Raw genomic sequence first — 20,234 nt, forward strand, 5'->3', positions numbered from 1 at the left:
CATAGCCCCACTCGCCCCATCACCCTGTGTGACTCCCCTGTCAACACTGTGGAGTCCTTCCACTTCCTGAGAACCATCATCACCCAGGACCTTAAGTGGGAGCAGAACATCAGCTCCCTCACCAGGAAGGCACAGCAGAGGATGTACTTCCCGCAACAGCTGAAGAAGTTCAACTTACCAAAGTCAATGATGGTGACTTTCACCTCCATCATTGAGTCCATCCTTACATCCTCCATCACCATCTGGTATGCTGCTGCAACTGCCCAGGACAAGGGCAGACTGCAGCGTATCATCTGCTGTGCTGAGATGTGATCGGCTGCAACCCACCATCCCTCCAGGACCTGCACATCTCCAGGACCCTGAGCAGGAAAGATCCCTTCCACCCTGGACATAAACTTTTCAGTCACTCCCCTCTGGCAAGAGTATTGAACTTCAATCCCAGTAAAACTTTGTATTTTTAGCCTATTGCCCATTTGTTTACATCTTGGCACAGTAGTTTCATGAAAAGTCGGCTGCTTTGGTTACTAGCAGTTCCTGTCTGCCCTGTACTATCACCTGGATCACTTTGATAATGAAGGAAAAATCTTAATCTGATGAGTATGAAAAAAAAGGTCTGAAGTTTAAGGAACACCTTTTTAGCATGGTTTCAATCATCATGTGATTTGTTGTTTCCAGGTGGCAGTGGGAAGCTGCAGTGGACAGGAAACTGGGTGACCTTTCTTGATACCATGCTGCAGATGATCGTGGTTGGGCTGTCGGGTCGTAGTCTGCGTTTGCCAACCAGGATCCGCTCTGTATGTGTTGATCCCACTGTCCATATGGAGAAGGTCTGCCAGTACACTGATGGAAAGCAAGGTTTGTGTTGTCCTTTATTCCGTTCAAATTTGATTTTCTATAATGTGTTTCTGCACATGAATCTACACAGACATGTGCTTTCCTGTATATTTGTGTGTGTGTTCATTAAAGCAAGCGTAATGAGAATAGGACCAAGGACTAGGAATACAGTACATACATAGAATACACAAAACAGGCATCCAGTTTGCTTCCACAGAATTTTGCATAGGGATCCTTCCTCCCGTGCAGACTTGGAAACCATGAATTAGGCTGAAGTCTTCAATTCCACATCAAACTTTTCTTTCTCATTCCTGTAGCGGTGGATGTCCATGTAAACCGTTGCCTTGACAAAATTGCTGCTGGTGGAGTACAGATCTGCGGTCTGCATGCTACTGTGGCACCCCGTCGGCAGCAGCAGCAGAGCCCCCCAACCCTGGAGGAGTTTGTGTTTGTTCCATATGTGGAGACAGAGTGCCTGATGGGCAGTGGGAAACTTACAGAGCAGCTAAGGCTCTGCAAAGGTACAACAGCTAAATCCTCTGTATTTTACAAAGTAATAACCAGCCCAAGGCATTTGTGCGATTTGTATGAAAAAGATGCCAAAGCAGCCATAAGTGTTATCTTTCAGTTTTAGTATTAGGTATTTATATTGGGATCTTTAAATAGCCTGGGCTCTCAGAGCTATAGTGTTTGCGGAAAAATCTAAATTACAGACAATAATATTGAAAAGAAATGAATCATTTCCCTTTTTTACTGTATTGATGTCCACAAAAGAACATGATTTGTAGTCTTATAGAGTCACTTTCTTGTTGCAATGTTTGATGCTTTTCTGTCTGAGTTGTTATGTAAGGCAAGTCATTATAAAGCAAGCTCTATTTTGTGGATAAAGCATGTGTTTAAAATCTTGAAGATAACAAAATGTGAACCCCAACCCCATCTAGGTTTAATCCACAGACTCCAGAAAAAGTTGGCCCCTCACGGTGTCAAGCTTTCCATCCCTGGGGTGCATGGGTTGTCAGATGACCCCCTTCCTAGTCCTGAGCCCTCTGAGCCCAGCCTGGTGCGGCTGCTGGCCCTGCTCTGTGGCTTGGAGCTGAATGGGAACCTGTGCTCTGAGCTGGAGCAGACTGTGGAGAAGGAGAGAGCATGCTTGCTGCATGACAGCCTGCTGCAGGGCCTGCTAGATGATGCAGCCCTCAGACACTGCCTTGACACCGCCATGGAAAACAGTATGCCTGGCAAGATCAAAGTCCTAGAAGTAAGGCTGTAAATGAATTCCAAAAATGGAGCAAATCCAAATGCAGAATGGTTAAGTTATCTTTATTCTCATAATATATACAGTATCCGATCTTCTCCTCTCTGACTTCCAGGCTCTTTCAAATGATGGCCAGCTTTTCTCTCGCGTGGTAGAACTCCTCAACATCCAGCCCATGCTGTATGTGGACTACATTGCCACAGCAACCAACCTGGATCTTCTGACCCCCCACCAGGCCTCCCTGGAGGAGCTGGCGGTCACTTCAGCTCAGTGGGATCCTCTGATGGGCCCAGCTCCTGGAGGTGTGATTGGAGGGGCAGACCTGGTGGTGTGTAACCACACCTGGGGCCCTTTAAGGACGGACGCTGGACTGATGGTGGCAAATCTGGCTTCCGGAGCAAGACAAGGGGGATTTATTCTCCTCCACACCCTGCTGAAGGGAGAGACTCTGGGAGAAACGGTTGCCTTCCTCTCCAGCACCTCTCAGAGCAGCAGTAAGCGAGGTCTGCTCACACAGGTCAGTAGAGGCAGTGTTAAAATTACTTATTGCTTATTGATATTATTCACCCTCGTAAACACTCTGATTCCTTTTTTAAAATTCTGGAAGCTGAAAGAAATATTTCATTTTCTTTAGCTAAGTAGTAAAGTTAACTGTAAAATGAGTAAACTGATCAGTAATATGCCGGGGGTTGCTAACATTACATTGATTGTGTGAGTGGGAGGTGATGTTTTGCTGATATTAGCTCCCTCTTCTTGCCAGGCTGAGTGGGAGAAGGTATTCTCTGATGCCTCTCTCAGCCTTGTGGCTGTCAGGAAGTCTTTTTATGGCTCGGCTCTCTTTCTATGTCGCTGTCAGTCGCTGAGCAAACAGCCCATTTTCCTTCCTGTGGACAGCACTGACTACAAGTGGGTGGAGACACTGAAGGTGGGTTCCATATCCTTCTGTATGTCTGGATTTTGAAGTGTCCAGCAATGTCCTGAAGTACCATGTTTCAAATCAGAATGACGAGTAAAAGGGATTAGATAATTAAGTTTACATTATAATCTATACATTGATGCCATCAAAGTATGTCAGTATACAGTTTCCTTGTGACTACAGTCATCATTTAATAATCATAATCATAAATGTGGCATTAGTTGTAATTGTATATTACTGTGTGGATCTGTGCTGCAGGTGATGCTTGCTGAGTCATCAGACTGTCCAGTGTGGTTGACTGCCTCTCAGGCCCACTGTGGCATTGTGGGAATGGTCAACTGTCTACGACAGGAGCCAGGTGGCAGCCGAATACGGTAGGACCACCACACATACTCCTATAAGAGTACTGTCACAGTACTTGAATTTTAACACAATATTCTGTAAGTGTAACATGTAGAATTTTTTTTCACAAATCTACATAACCAAGTCATAGAACAGTCACCACTGTGCCACAATGTATCTAAATATGCTTAAAAATTGAAATGTGAACTTATTTATGTTTATTGATCATACTGCATATATTCTTTATCTTTTTTTTAAACTTTGGAATTTTCTTTAGGGATGCACAATATCCAGTGGCTGATATATTATTGGCCGTGAGTAAAAAAAATAAATAAATAATTGTAAGGGCTTTAGGTAAACATTCATCAGTCCAACAGTATGTAAAGTTACTCTAATGTTTTTGTAACCTATACAAGTTTGTCAATAAGGAAATAAGGTCTGCCATTAATTAGTCCACATATTAAACAGATAAACTAAGGTTGTCACTAACAAGTTTTAAATAAATAAATTTAATCTTTATTGTAGGGATAGGGAAGGCTTGAAACATTGGTGTTGTATTAGAAAAATAAACTTGTCAGTCTCAATTTAATAATAATATAATGTATGTAATATCATCTTTTATTGCATCTGTATCAGCCACAATATACAGATAATTATTGGTAATTGTTATCAGCCCTGAAATTTCATATTGGTGCATCTCTAATTTTTTTTCAACTTTGCCTGTCCTAATGAGCATAATGAGCAGATTGGTCAGTTAGTAGCTCTGTAGTCACATGCTCAGCTTTACAGGTTTGAGCAGTAAATACAATTGTATACTTGAGTATTATGGCATGACAGACATCACATAATTCTTACCACCATTCATTTAGTGAGTTTCTTGTATGTAGGTATTGTCTCACTGCAGATGTTTATTCATGTAATGTGTCATGTTGTATTGTGTTTCGTTCCTTATGTTCTTTTTTCCGGTTTGTCTTTCCTTGTCACTAGCTGTGCGTTTGTGTCCAATCTAAATGAGTCCTCAGCAGCACCAAGCCTCGAGCCGGCCCATAAGTCCATGCAGTTGGTGCTGGAGGGGGATCTTGTAATGAATGTGTTCAGAGATGGACACTGGGGCGTCTTCAGACACCAGCTCATCACTCTTGGTACCAAAATATCAAACACTTATTCCAGTCAGACTGATATGGTTGTGATAATGTTGTCCACCGCAACCACTATATTTGAGGTAGTTTGATTACAGATCTTATGTAGAACAGTACAACAATGGTTACCTATTAGAAACCTTTTACCTGCATTGCTTCTGAAGCAACATTTTACTGTGTGTTTACTGTGAAGAACATTTTTTGGGAGTTGTTTTTTGCGGCGCAAGACATGAGAAAGGCTGAAAATAATTCTTTCAAGGGGATGCAGCATGGTTCATCTGTCAAACCATAATAAACAACTGATCAGGATTTTTTTTATCCCTGCCTACCCTTTTATTGTGTTTGGAGTAAAAATAGTGTTTGGTTGTCACTGGTCAATTAATGAGGAGAAGGAAGAGTGTTAGTAGCAGGCTAGCAGCTTTTTTTGGAATTCATGACTTCATATTAACATTGTTAGGTTATCACATTAATTTATCATTGTTCCCTTAATGCTTTTCTCAATTATGAGGCTACATGGCCCATAATTGTTTCAGCAGTACTGGTCAGCTTTGGCTGCTGTTAGTTAGCTACACATATAGCATTGTGTAACCTAATGCAGTGCAAAAAAAAGAGTTACAGTTGTCAGGACATGGTCAACCTAAATGAGCTGTTTGGGTTTAAAGCTTTTTTTTATTCATGCATATACTTTGTATTTTGCCTGTTAGAAGTTGTGCTATATGTTCCCTTAAATACATGTTAAAATAACACTGTTATGTTATGTTATGTTATATTATGTTATATATACTTATGTAACATTTTGTAATTCAAGAACAACCAATTGCTTTTCCACTCAGGATTTTGTGAAGATTTTAGAAAGTGTTGGTAACCATGTTACTTAAACCATAATCAACCTAGAGAAAACTCTTTAATTTGACAAAGGAAGTGTATCCAGATTATTTAATGCTTATAAATTTTCTTTTGAGAATGTATGATGTGCTAGTGGTTCACACTTCCATTGAAGCCATTGTCTGTTTTATGGTTGTCAGATCTAAATGAAGAGTTGACAGAACAGGCCTACGTCAATGTGCTGACTCGAGGTGACCTGTCTTCTCTGCGCTGGATAGCCTCCCCACTCCGCCACTTTGTGGCTAGCAACCCCAATGTGCAGCTGTGTCGCGTCTATTACAGCTCGCTCAACTTCAGAGATATAATGCTGGCCACTGGCAAGCTCCCACCAGACGCTATTCCAGGTAGAGACTGTGTAGAAGACACACAACAATAAATCTTACACTTTCTTGATTTGTATGTAATGCAGTGGGATACTATTGGTATAGTTGACTATGCAAAACAAAAAGAAACTAGAAAGCTGAAATAAATTGCAAAGCATTGCTGAAAACACTAAAGACTTGTTCAGGATCCCCATCTGTACAAATAGAATTTGATTACCATGGCATATTACATTTAAGAGATTTGGCAGTTAATAAGTTGTATGGTGGTGTTTTATTTATGACCACCAGGTAGGACTATTGGTGCCATGATTCAGTATGTCATGCAGATTCTCATGGAAAACTTATGTACCAAGTTTCATTCCATTAAAGAGAACAGAATTGCAGAAATATCATGTCATATAGTTACTTCTAAATAAAGATTTGGATAACAATGGCGTGAATGCTTTCAGCATTCAAACTAATAACAGCAGTCAAATTGTACACCAGAGATTTGGCAGTCAATAAGTAGTATGGTGGTGCTTTATATATGACCAAAAGGTGGATCTATTGGTGCCATGATTCAGTATGTCGTGCAGATTCTCATGGAAAACCTGTTTCATTTCATTAAAGTCAACAGAATTGCAGAAATATGATATTATAAAGTTACTTTAGCGCCCCCTTTGGATAGAATTTTATGAAATGTTACACACTTCTGTAATATCACTTTGTGTACAACATTAAGAGCATTAGGCCACGCCTTCAAAACTTTGCTAACCGATAACAGACAAACCATAAGTAATATATGAAAACAAATGGATAAGTTGTATTTGGGGTCCTGTAATTATGTTGTGTACCAAGTTTGGTGAAGATTGGATGAAATATGTGCTAACAGAAGCAAAACGTGTTTATCAAAAAAATCAAATTGGCGGAAAATTTTTTTTGGCGCATACGAGCATGGCCTATATCAGTATAATCAGCATTATCCAAGGAACATCCTGTCCAAATATTTTTTTGATAGGACTTACCATTCATGAGTTATTAGCAAAAACGCTAAACATGTAATAACTGACCACATGGTGGCGCTATTGGTACCATGTTTTAATATGTTAAGCATTTCCACATAAGACATCTGTGCCTCAAACATGAACAGTTTAGCACTTTTGGTTTTTGAGATATTAGCTTTCAAACATTCCTCCCATAGACTTTCCATTATAAATTTTAATATTTAAAAAAATTATATAAAATCTGGGATATGCTAGAATGCTGAAAAGTAATAGTATAAATGTCCTTAAAGAGCTGAACATTTTGATATTTGAATGGTTTCTGTCATTACAAGTATGGATGAGTTGAAAGCTTGCAAAAAATGTACGGAAGAATAAGAAGAACTAGAAATGCATTTCCTGCGGAAATGCTGAATGCTGGAATTAATGGCAAACATTGCTGAAAATACTAAAGACTCGTTCAGGATCCCCATCTGTACGAATAGAATTTAATTACCATGGCATGTTACATTTAAGAGATTTGGCAGTTAATAAGTTGTATGGTGGTGTTTTATTTATGACCACCAGGTAGGGCTATTTGTGCCATGATTCAGTATGTCATGCAGATTCTCATGGAAAACTTATGTACCAAGTTTCATTCCATTAAAGAGAACAGAATTGCAGAAATATCATGTCATAAAGTTACTTCTAAATAAAGATTTGGATAACAATGGCGTGAATGCTTTCAGCATTCAAACTAATAACAGCAGTCAAATTGTACACCAAATTCCCACAGACAATTTGAAAACTAACTTCTAAAAAACTAACTTTTCATTGTACATTATTAGGTGACCTAGCTCTACAGCAGTGCATGTTGGGTATGGAGTTTTCTGGTCGTGACCCCATCGGACGGCGTGTGATGGGGCTGCTGCCCGCTAAAGGCTTGGCAACATGTGTGGATGCTGACAAACGGTTCCTCTGGGATGTTCCCTCTAGCTGGTCAGTGTCTTATTTTTAAATATGGTGTGTGTGTGTGTGTGTGTGTGTGTGTGTGTGTGTGTGTGTGTGTGTGTGTGTGCATGCATGTTTTAATTCAGTGGTTTTAGGAAACTGTGTGTACAGTTAGTATAGCTGCACTAGAGACCACAGACAACAAAAATCTGATTTGGAATTGCTGTTGAGTGACTGTCTACAGTAACTGCCCTGTAGAGACCATCATGCTGTCTGAAGAGAAGGTAGATGAGGCATATGAAAGAAAAGAGCTGGCAGCCAAGGTATAAAGTGCTGAGTGATTCTTCCTGGAAATGTGTGATTTCAAGACTCAACATTAAACAGCAGAACAGAAGGGCACCACTGCACTGCTCTCTTCTTATAGGGAGGTCAAAGGTCACTTGCAAAATAACCATTATGAAAGTTCAAATTAAAGCCATGTCAGAATGATTATTCAAATAATTTACCTCAGCAAATGTAGCAAGACCATGCTATAGAAATACTCCATTATAAGTATATAAGTATTAGCAACAAAATGTACTTAAAGTATCAAAAGTAGAAGTTAACTGTACAAGTAAACTGGTTGTGGGCACTGCCAGTGTTTTATTATTATACTATTGAATCATTGCTATTGATGTATTAATATAGTGGTACATTAATGCTGTAGTTGGTTTAGGTGGAGCTTTTAACTGCTTCATATACTGTTGTGTAGTTTAATGAATAGCAGTGCATCATTTTTAAGGTTCCAACAGTGTAAACCTATTGTTTTTGTCAGATTTATTATCATTATTGATATAATTCATCAGACTTCATGTAAAAGTGATTCCACAACCTAGATTATTCAAGGTGCAAGGTAATATATGCAAGATATGTAGTAAGGGTGTGTCCCACAACAAGGTGGCACTATAATAAATGCAAACACATTTTGGTTTATAACTCGCAAACATTACATTTTCAGATACTATATAACTATGTATTCGGTACATTGAGCTGCATCATGCTGTACAAGCCAAGCCAATTTCCAGCTGGAATTTTTTTCACAAATTTGGGAATTATGCCAAATCTACTTTGTCAATTTGGGTCAGTTTTTGTCAACTGTGATACTTCTAATTGGTGTCAAAAGATTGTTTGGAAGTTTAGCAGTTTTTTTTTTTTTTTTTTTACATTTTTTAATGTTGCATTTTGTTTGCCAGCTGCAGGGCATGTCATTTTATTTGTATAGTGTCATTTTAGGAAATACAGTATATCTTACCAAATGTTTCTGACACTACTGGGTACACTAACCCTTGATGTGATCCAGATATACAGTACCTTGCCAAGTTTGGTGCAAATTCACACATTGTAATGCAATTTTTGGATTTAGATAGACAGACAGACAGACAGACAGACAGATAACAGATTTTTCTCAGAATTACTAATGTCACAAACTATTGAATATGTAATATTTTTGAACAATTGATTAAACCTAAATGTCTTCTGCCACTGACACCAAATTGCATATGGACATGCAGCATGTCTGCCATTATTGTCATGTGAACTAGGGTGACAATTCGATGGTGTTAAATATTTTGACTATAGAAGCAAATACGATGCTGATGCTTTGATGTCACGGGCTCACTCTGCCATTAAGTTATCTGATACTGCCATCTGGTGGTCTCATGATGGTATAATGCACCATTTACCCCTTCCCCACCTATAGAAGTCAGCATGATTTGAAATTCATCCAAAACACCCGAAAGCTTCTCTTTTATAGGTTTTTAAGTGTCATGGTAGCATATTAGGGAATGCACGATATTATCGGCACGTCATCATTATCGGCCGATAAAAGCTCCAAAATTAAATATCAGCATCAGCCATTTCTGCTGATTATGAGAGGCCAATTTGTTGCCTTCTCCTCGGCCACCTAACTAGGCTTCCCTCCGCAGACTGTTTCACCGTCCATCAATGGAGCTGCTATGTTCAGAGGCGCAGATAGGAAAGACCTCGGCTGACAAGATGTACCACTCTGTTTGAGGGGAAAAATAAAAATCTTCTTTTTGGTTTACAATGGCAGTGGGCAACCAGTTTATTAGGTGCATTACCGCCAACTTCTGCTCCAGAGTGTGGACCAGAGATTAAATCCAACACATTAATCCTGTCTGTCTAATAAACTTAAAGAAAACTCTACTGTTCCACCCACTTGGTAAGTTCATTAAAGTTGTAAGGCTGAGCTCCTGAACCCCAGTCTTCCTAAGTTCTTCCTTTATTTGTTGTCTTTCTTGATCATACTTAGTACAATCTATGGTTGTATGCATAATAGTCTCCACAGCCATCTGGAAACAAATAAGTGCATATATCGGTATTGGCATTGGCAATCGGCCACAATAAGTTGGAAATATCGGCATATCAGATATCGGCAAAAAAATCCAATATCGTGCATCCGTAAAGCACATCATTACAAAGAATAGAACTGTTAAGAGGAATGAAAACAGGGATCATTTGTTTCTGTCTTTGGAAAGTTTGTTTTTCCTCAGTGGCTGTTGACACCTCTCTCTTCTTCTTTATGTGTAGCTCTGTTGATACTGATCACCTGCCTAAACCTCTTTGTCCAGAAGGTCATCTGTATATAATTTGTCATAAACACAGTGTAAACAAACATACTTGCGGGGCAGCTCTTGGTATGCACATCCAGTATCCTGATATACAGATTTAAATTTAGTGCATATGTATTCATCAGTGGAGCTACCACAAATATTTGAATATTTAATATTGTTGAATAATTGATTGTAATTATATATATTTTATCCCAAAAAACAAATGTCATGTCCTCTAGTATTGTATTAATTCTAGTAAAAGTCTGATGCTGAGGTCTCAGGGTCCTATAGTTACCTGATGCTGCCATCCAGTAATTTATGTAATTTTTTACTGTCTCCAGAGGGCAGCATGTGTCCATGGAATTCTTCCAAAACAGAAGAAGTGTTTGTCTATCTTTGTCCTCCCTCAATGGCAGTCAACACCTCTCTTCTCTTTTTTCTCTCCCTTTTTTTTCTGTTTATGCCCACCCCTCATAAGCACCCTTTATTCTATTTGGATGGAAATTACTATAGTCACAGATGTATAGTCAAGTGGATTAGAAAACTGATGGCAGTCAGAAGAACATGGATTCAATTCATCAAAGTACACGTATAAAGTAGGACCAATTTGTAGCTTCAATGGTTATATTTTTTTAATATTCTAAACACAAATTAGAGCATGAAGGCAAGAGCAAACTTGCTCTTTTCAACATAAAGTTATAATATCAGATGATTCATGTAAACCAATCAGTAATAATAATATGACGTTTAATCACAAAGATCAATGCTATGTTTCAAGATTATGTTTATTTTCCCTCAAAGGCTGTCAACAACACTCACATAGTGTCTGTATCTATTGCCCTGCCGATACCTTCTCCCACCCTTCTTCTCCTTTTCAGGCTAATTAATTAATAAATGAATCTGCCTCCCAGTAGGGAAATATGGGTTCAAATCCTAGGTTAGGCATGGTGAACTATAGGGGTCAAACATTATTTTTTCCACAGTAAGGCATGTAAGGCCAAGAGGCTAATTAGTGAATAATAATGTGACCTGTCATCACAATTTGTCCAACAGGAAGTCAGCCATTTTGAATTTACTTTGCAATTTTTGCACACTTTTTGCCATTTCCAGGTGTTGTATTTTAACAAACTCCTCCTAGAGATTTAAACCCACCAACTTAAAATTTGGTGGTTGTCATCTGAACCCCTTTACAATGAAAAGTTATCAAAATCTTGAGTTTTCATTATTCGCTGATGCTGTGGCGACATGGCGAACTTCGATGTTTTTTTCCCATGAAGCGGGAATTGTTGGAACTTGAATGTACATTGCCTGAGCACCGAACGGTGCGAAGGCCCTCTTGTAATTGAATGAATTATTATCAGGGCCCGAGCACCTAGCAGTGTGAAGGCCCTATTGTATCTGAGGGAATTATCATTGTTATTATTATCTTTCTTTTTATTATTATTTTTTTCTTCCAAGAGAAACACATTTTTGAGGGGCTAAACGTGCTCAAAAATGTATCAAACTTTGCATATTCGTCAAAAGTGGTGAAAAATTTAATATTTTATGGGGCATGGGCATTGCAAAATGGCTTGATAGCGCCCCCTAGAAAATTTCAAATTAAAAGCTCCCACCTTTAAATTTCACGTAGATTAACGAAATTTGGTAGGCACATGTATCATGTCCAGATGCACAAAAAAGCCTCTTGAAGCCATACCCCAAGTCGAGCAGGAAGTCGGCCATTTTGAATTTAATGTGCAATTTTGGCGCAGTTTTTGCCATTTCCAGGGGATGTATTTTAATAAACTCCTCTTAGAGCTTGAACCCCACCGACTTCAAATTTGTTCACTGTCATCTAAAGACCTGTGTGATGAAAAGTTATCAGAATCTTGAGCAGGTCTGGACTGCACTCTTTAATTTACAGAGACATATTTAACATAATTGGAGAAGGAGGTTGCTCTTCAACCATGGGTTTCTCAGTGGAGTGCTAAACCTAAGATCCAGTGAGCATGTTCCAAAAATATGAAAAGGTAGCACATCTCAAATTTCTTAGTCAACGAGGACAAAATACTAACATTTCACTTATTTATTTTGACTCATATCACAATAGAAAAACACTTTCGTGTTTCGGCACAGAGCCGAAGGTCCGTATAATTTGAGATGTACTACCTTGTCATATTTTTGAAACATATTTAACTTATTTGTGACTTGATAGACACTTTTGTTTAACAATATTTCATCATTATTTTGACAAAAACATGAATTTAAGTGGTATTACGTTTTCTAATTTAGTAGTACAGCAACTGTTTAAACCCTATTCATTGATGGCCTTCTCTTCCTGTTTGCTCCGCAATGGTGCACCTTTGGTTCTGAGTTGGTCCGGGCTCCAAGCCCCTGCAGATGGGGTTTATAAACTGTAATTACAATACTCAAGTAAAGTACAAGTACCTCAAGATTGTATGTAAGTACAGTACTTGAGTAAATGTAATTAGTTACCTTCAACCACAAAGCTAACGGCAGCAAACATCATTTTACATCACAATTAGATTTATTAGTGAAACAAACCTGAAATTATTATGCTAATGTGTGGAATACATTAAAAACTTCTACTTTAAGAGAAAAATCACTTTCCTGGTATTGCTGGTTACTGAACATATATTATTACTTATGACAAGCTGAATCAGAAGAGATTTTAAAATATATTTAGAAAAAACAACTAACATTAGATCCACTAAGTAGATTTCTGTGTGAGCTTTTAGCCAATTCTTGTGGGCTTTATCAGTGGATGGAGTTGGCTCAGTTGTCATAGAGAAATTCATTTTCAAACTATTACTCTAAAGTCAAGAAAAATGTCTAGAAATATGTTTTTTCTTTGAAAAAAAGGGAATACTTGAACCTTATGTGCCTGCGTGTATGTGTGTGCAGGACACTGGAGCAGGCAGCCTCAGTACCAGTGGTCTATGCCACAGCCTACTACTCTCTGGTGGTGCGCGGCAGGCTCCGCTGTGGAGAGAGTATTCTTATCCACTCAGGGTCAGGTGGGGTTGGCCAGGCTGCCATTGCCATAGCCCTCAGCAAGAAATGCAAAGTCTTCACTACAGTTGGTTAGTATTTAACGCTCACATATACACTGTCATATTGATGAAATGTATTTCTTATTCACTGTGGTATGCTATTTATTTTACATTCTATGCCTATTTTAAAATACACCTTTTTTTTCATTAAGTTTTTTTTTCTCGTAAATATGAGTCATTTCTTGTAGTAAAAGAAATGTCAGAGATAGAATCTCATAATTACGGAGAGAGTGAGATATTAAGGCATAACTACAAACCACCCACCCACTCCTCTTTGGTAACCAATCGCTGGAAAACAGTAAAAATAATCAAAGAACAAATGTGACCGTTGTATTTGGTGCTCTAAATGGGGTATGTGCCAAGTTTGGTGAAGATTGGATAGAATATGGATGATCGGGGGTGAAAATCATTGTACAAAAAATTCAAAATTATGGAAAATGTAGTAAGGCGCAAGTGGGTGGTCCCAATAGGAAAAGCAGTTTTGTATTGATCCAAGGAAGTTTTCCTCTAGGCCTCAGGGTTCATGACTTATTAGCCAAAAAACAAAATTTGCACATAATCATCTTTATAGGCTTAGGGTATCCTCATAGGGACCAAGTATACTAAGTTTGATGGCTGTAAGTTACACAGCTCCATACATAAGGTCAAAGTGGCCAAAGGTGTCTGCATTTCCTATTGATGTGGATACAAAAAAAGTCACTTAACGACTATTTGCAATTTATTTTTTGAAAACTACACATCAGAATGCTACCAAAAGTCATAGCACACTTATCAGCCGGGCATACCAGGACATGCTGGATCAGTGTATATATTGCTCCAAAACTGCGGGAGGAGTAGTGTTCCGAACTTATGGCGGAAGAATAAAAATAAGAGGAAGAAGAAAAGCGAGAATAGTAGGTATGCAGGATTATAGGAGTGCTGGACCTTTGGTGCAAGCACACCTAATTATGAGATAGTATCTCATAAAAACTATGAAAACATCAGTATTTTTTACCCTAACCTGTTTGTGTGTTATCACTAGGCTCAGCAGAGAAGCGGACCTACCTGCAGGAGAGGTTCCCTCAGCTCTCAGCTGAGTCCTTCGCTAACTCCAGAGACACTTCTTTTGAACAGCACATCCTGCTCCACACACAGGGCAAAGGTCAGACACCTACCTCTGCACTAACAGTTGTTTGTTATACTGGGTTTCACACAATTTCAGCATATTCTCTCTTCACTGGAGTTAATACAGCACAATGCACTGCACTCAGTGTAGTGTGGTATTATTTTTAGTCAGTCAAAATTTCTTTAGAAATTAAAAAATTAAGGTGCTCCCAAAATAAACACATATTAGAAAGTAGTGAAATAATATTGCTGCATTTTGAATTTGAGTTAAGCTTTGATAATTAAATGGCTAGTTTAGTTTAAGTATGGCTTAAAGGAAAATTCTGGTTTATTTGAACCTGATTTATTTCCCATAAATATGGCCATTGTGGCTCTATATGTCATGCTCACTTTGCTCTCTCCATCTTTGTTATAGAGATTCTGGTGATTCACAGAAATACACAAATTCACACAAAACGACAATCAACGGGGTAAACTGATGAGCCTCCTATATCTTTCTAAATGAAAATGATTTTTACATGAACCACTTCAAAAATTTGTTTCTTAGCCTGAACAAAAGTAAACACAGAAACTAGCTGCCTGTAGCAGCCATTATGGCTAACTGCATAAGGAACCACATCCAGGGCAGCTTGCCGGCTAACTGAACCACCCACATATTCATCCAGGTAAGCTGTTTTGTTTACATATATGAGGCTGGCTGTGGTTCGAATGTAAGGAAACTGAAAAATTAAGTGCAGAGATGGATTATCCCGACAATCGTGAGTCACTTTGATTGGCCAACTATATTTATTTAAGTGTACACAGAGAGGAGCTAAAACAACTGAAAGAAGGAAAACGGTAGTTCATGAAAACTGCACAGTGTGGATCTTGTCATTTTATCGTTGCAACTTGGAAACTTGTAGGAATGAACCATTTTATTTATCTACTAAGTTACTACTTCACTAGCAGGAACAGACTCTAAGCTATCCACAGCCTCAGAGGTAAACAAACCGACTTGCAAGCTGCCTTAAATGTAGTTCCATATGCAGTTAGTCATAATGCTACAGGCAGCTAGTTTCTGTTTGTTTTTGAGTCTGAATGAAAGTAAACACTTGAAGCATTTCATGTAAAAATCATGTTTATTTGGACAGATGCAGAAGTCTCAGCAGTTTACCCCATTGATTCATTTTGTGCCATAAACATTTTTTTGTTAATCATCAGAATCTCTATAATGGAGATAGAGAGAGCAAAATTAGCATGACACATAGAGCCACAATGGCCACATTTATGGGAAATACATTGGGAGCAAATAAATTGGAATTTTCCTTTAAGATTAATATTTCCATGGTGTACAAATTGAGACCTTTGCATACAAGACATGCAGTGCTTTTGAGTCTTTTAAGAAATAATCATGTTTGTTGAATTATCAACCACTCTATTACACTTTCAAATTACCACTGCACAAATACAGTTTTGTATATTGTATATATTATTTGTATTTGTATAGTATTCTGTGCGTGTGTGTGTGTGTGTGTGTGTGTGTGTGTGTGTGTGTGTGTGTGTGCGTGCGCGCACGTATGTTTACGTGTGTGTGTGTGTGGGTTTCAGGTGTGGATGTTGTGCTGAACTCTCTGGCTGAGGAGAAGCTGCAGGCTAGTATTCGCTGCCTGGGCAGACATGGGCGATTCCTGGAGATCGGCAAATATGACCTGTCCAACAACTCCCCACTGGGTCAGTAGGAAGCCAAACAGCAACTCAGGCTTTCAATTAAAGTGCAAGTGACACCGTCTTTTGAGCTTGACAGATTGGTAGGGGGTCCTGACTGAGTCTGATTCTAGTTATAAGGAATAAATAGGGTGATCTAATTCATTTTATATATTTATCAATGTAGCCAAATTGCTCTAGGGCTCGGTAGGGATAACCTCACCCAACTGAATCAAGTGCCTTTCGTGCATATAGTCAATTATTTACAGTGTTCACCTGGTATTATCCTGTGTTTGTTTCTCAGACAAATCCTGTTTGACCTGGGTCTAATAGTTCTGAGATAATATGCTCAATCCTTTTGGATCTTATCAATGCTAGTAGTTTGTAGTCTGTATTTTTAATGGATATAGAGAAGTTCATATGCCTTACCCTTGCCCCTCCCCCTTATCTTTGCCTTCTTTAGGGATTATCAATATTTTTGCCTCACACCACAATTGGGGTGTTTGACCCTCAAGATTATGATTAAATCACCTGAGTAGGACTGTCACTAGTTCAGGCTTGAAGTTTTCATACTATTCTGCAGTGAACCATCAAACCCAGGTGTTTTGTTTGCTTTCACTGAGTTCATGATTCCAAGGCTGACATTTTTGGTTGCATTGTTTTCCTCTGCCTGTTTCATTTGTTGGAGTGCCTCTTCAAGTTCAAGGTTTAGTTGTGGTAGTTTTTAATTAATCCCTAATATCTTCAAGTCCCTGGTTAATCCCATCCTAAATTCAACCTACTCCGTCTTTATGTCCACTCAGAAAAGAACTTCAGTCTCTAGTCTGTTATTGCTAAGTGGATTAACGTTCTCCTTCCATATTCTTAACAGCAGTCCTATCAAATTTAAGCAATTGAATCTGGAGAATTCATCTGATTCTCTACAGTGTGCTAACCAGAAGTCAGTTAAGAAAAATCAGTTCCAACAAAAGACTTACGTATGCTAACAAAAATTGAATTTCAGTCATGGTCATTGTGCTTAGCAGAATCTTATAAAAATAAAGGATACTTTCATATCATAACACATTTTATATTACAGATGACTGCAGACTGTCCAAGGCTTGGTTCATCTTCGGCATGAGCATTGTCATTTTCTTGTTGTGATCTCTTCAGGCATGGCTCTGTTCCTGAAGAATGTGGCATTCCACGGTATCCTGCTGGATGCTCTTTTTGAAGAGGGCAACCAGGAGTGGGAGGAAGTGTCACAGCTGCTGACGGACGGCATTAAAGGAGGCATAGTTCAGCCTCTTAAGACGACAATGTTCGAGAGGGACCAAGTGGAGGAGGCATTCAGATACATGGCTCAGGGCAAGCACATTGGCAAGGTCGTTCTGCGGGTAAGTTTCACATAATTGTTATGTGACTATGACAGGAATATATTACACTATGACAGTATGTAGCCTCTTACTGATTTGTCGCTTCACACAGGTCTGTTATGAGGAGAAGGGTGCCGCAGTCCAGCCTGCTTCCCCTTTGTCTCTTCCAGCTATCTGTCGCACTTTCTGCCTCGCTTCCCACTCCTACATTATCACTGGCGGACTGGGGGGCTTTGGTCTAGAGCTTGCTCAGTGGCTGACAGAAAGAGGAGCCCGCAAGCTGGTGCTGACTTCCAGATCAGGCATCAGGAATGGTAAGGCACAGTGGCACAAGGCTGCTGCAGAGTTGCTGTTTGTTACATTCAGATTCACTGAGAGAGGCTAAATGTTGTTACATATGCTATAAAACTGACTGCAGTTATAAAATCAGTGTAAAATCAATTGCTTAGTGCTTTTAAACATCTCCATTAGGACATTATTATAGTACAACTTTTAAAAGGATGTAAATGCTGTTATTTTTAATTAGTGAAAAAGTCACCAAAAGTAGTGCTAATTTGTGTACTGAATGTTATACTCACTATTGAATTATGATAAAATATGATTATGAGTCCACTGTTGACTGTAGACAGCCAAGTACTTCCTCTGTGACTTAGAGGCCTCTAGTTTCATGGTGGTTAACTGCCTGTAACAGCTAACAACACTGCAGTCCTGTTTGTTGACAGGCTGGGTGTTTTGATGTGGGTATGTAATGAATATTCCACCTACTTTCCCTTGTTATATCTGAAAAGACAAGATGCACAAACTGACATTATCTTATAATGATACCATATATTAGGATGTTTTTATGTCATTAGAAATTACACAAAGAATGTTTACTATGTTAAGCTCACCATAAATTCACCAAACCTTCCAGATATGTCCCTGTAGGAATTTTATGGAGGGCCCTATTAATATAGTAAGTGAAGTAGTGCTCCAGATTTGTTGCTTTTTTATGAGTCACTACTAGCAGTGCTTCCATTTTAATGCTGTTGAATAGTATAACACATCTCTACTTTTCATGACAAAGTATGAAAAGCACATTTAGGTGAATTGTTATTTTGTATGCTCACAGGATTGGAATTAGTTAAATAAGCAATCTAAGAAACTAAGCATTAATTTGAGTTTTTTCAGTGTGGGAAACATTTATTTTTAAGATGATAGAACAAAGAAAGTATGATTTGTTTTTGTTGATGCTAATTGATCTTAAGTTGTTTTAAAGGATAGGTTCACAGTTTTTCAAGTCTGTCTTAAAACAATAGTCAGGTGCCCATATGAACACTGAAACAGTGAGCAGTGCAGTAATCATTCTTCCTTATCAAACAGACTATTAGAAGATTCCTTTCCAGTGCGCTCTCAATGCAGTGACTGAGGACAAAATCCATAAGCCTTGTTTTTTGCAAAAATGTACTCAAAAGTTGATCTGAAGCTAACATGATAGGCATTAGAATGGGATCTTTATGTGGCCAGTGTGATCAGGAGGAATGATAACAGCAAGAAAAATGTCTTTCAGTGATGAGCACCTGACTATTGTTTTAAGATAGACTTGAAAAATTATGAACCTATCCTTTAAACTCTGATGAGGTTTGTTTTATTATGAGGTGAGATATTGGTAGACGGACAACTCACACAGCTCACTAGTTTTAAAAAGCTCCAACTTCTCAGCCTTGTTATGGTTAGCTTTGCACATACTGCCACTTGTCTGGCTGTCAGCACATGCCACCGTACCACACCACTGTCAAACTACAGAGGCAACAGTGTCTTTTCCCCTACAGCAAGGAGCTTAACCTTTAGGGAATAACACACACAAGGTTTATGTTGGATCACTTGGCTCTTTTGAACAAACAAAGCTCTTGGTATGGCTGTAATTATATTTTCTCAAAGTTTTACTTTGTAACTGTTGCTAGGTTACCAGGCAAAGCGAGTCCGTGAATGGCAGAGTCAGGATGTGGAGGTGCTGGTGTCGACCAATGATGTCAGCACACTGGAGGGAACAGAACGACTCATTGCCGAAGCATGTGGGCTGGGTCCAGTGGGCGGTGTCTTCCACCTTGCCATGGTAATTATAAAATTTGGTACAGACCATGTTCCCTTCAGGATGAATTGTAATAACTTTGTTGTAATAACTCTGACTTTTCACTTATCGCAATCATCAGGTCAAATACTTTTATTTATTTATTTTAATACAATTGACATGGCTCTGAATTGTCAGGATTATTGGACACTGTGTGAATGGGTTAAATATTATTTCCTGTGTGCAGTATGTGGCGCTGGAGATGACAGTATGTGGCCAACGGTGTTGGCATGGTGTGCCAGACAGGCAACAAAGTGTGGTGTGCATCATTTAGCATCACAAAGGTGTTAAGATGTAACCTACGAAATTTGAAGTCACTCAGATTAAATTTCTAGGAGTAGTTTGTTAAAATACAACACCTGTCAATGGCTTCACTTTGTGAAAAAAATGCAAAGTAGATTCAAAATAGTTGACTTTCTGTTGGACTTAGAGTATGGCTCCAAGAGGCTTTTTTTTTAAGTCAGGAGATAATACATCTGCCTACTAAATTTCATACATATGTGTCAAATTCAAAGGTGGGGGCTTTGACTTTGAAATGCTCTAGGGGGCGCCCTTGAGCCATTTTGCCACGCCCATGCCCCAGACCCATATCAGATGTCAAGTTATGCTACTTTTGATGCATGTTCAAAGGTTTGTGAGATTTCGAGCACCCCTAGCATCTCAAAAATGCTAAAAGTAATTAGGGGGTGCTATTGAGCCAACAATTTCATTAA

The 20,234-nt window shown here is 38.8% G+C and overlaps 1 protein-coding gene across 6 annotated transcripts in view; it reads left to right on the plus strand.

Moving 5' to 3' along the window:
• Window positions 1-20,234, plus strand: part of fasn (fatty acid synthase) — a 77,622-nt gene that overhangs the window by 44,161 nt on the left and 13,227 nt on the right. For all 6 annotated transcript variants that reach the window (XM_042396389.1, XM_042396388.1, XM_042396393.1 and 3 more), the window contains 15 exons: window positions 676-855; window positions 1,152-1,355; window positions 1,776-2,092; window positions 2,205-2,606; window positions 2,850-3,014; window positions 3,264-3,379; window positions 4,335-4,489; window positions 5,512-5,715; window positions 7,502-7,652; window positions 13,121-13,299; window positions 14,291-14,410; window positions 15,961-16,083; window positions 17,209-17,432; window positions 17,524-17,725; window positions 19,355-19,506. In XM_042396389.1, the coding sequence (XP_042252323.1) occupies window positions 676-855; window positions 1,152-1,355; window positions 1,776-2,092; window positions 2,205-2,606; window positions 2,850-3,014; window positions 3,264-3,379; window positions 4,335-4,489; window positions 5,512-5,715; window positions 7,502-7,652; window positions 13,121-13,299; window positions 14,291-14,410; window positions 15,961-16,083; window positions 17,209-17,432; window positions 17,524-17,725; window positions 19,355-19,506 (2,894 nt within the window). The remainder of the gene's footprint in view (window positions 1-675; window positions 856-1,151; window positions 1,356-1,775; window positions 2,093-2,204; window positions 2,607-2,849; window positions 3,015-3,263; window positions 3,380-4,334; window positions 4,490-5,511; window positions 5,716-7,501; window positions 7,653-13,120; window positions 13,300-14,290; window positions 14,411-15,960; window positions 16,084-17,208; window positions 17,433-17,523; window positions 17,726-19,354; window positions 19,507-20,234) is intronic.

Source organism: Thunnus maccoyii, chromosome 20 (assembly GCF_910596095.1).
Source record: "Thunnus maccoyii chromosome 20, fThuMac1.1, whole genome shotgun sequence".
Classification (NCBI taxonomy): Eukaryota; Metazoa; Chordata; class Actinopteri; order Scombriformes; family Scombridae; genus Thunnus; species Thunnus maccoyii.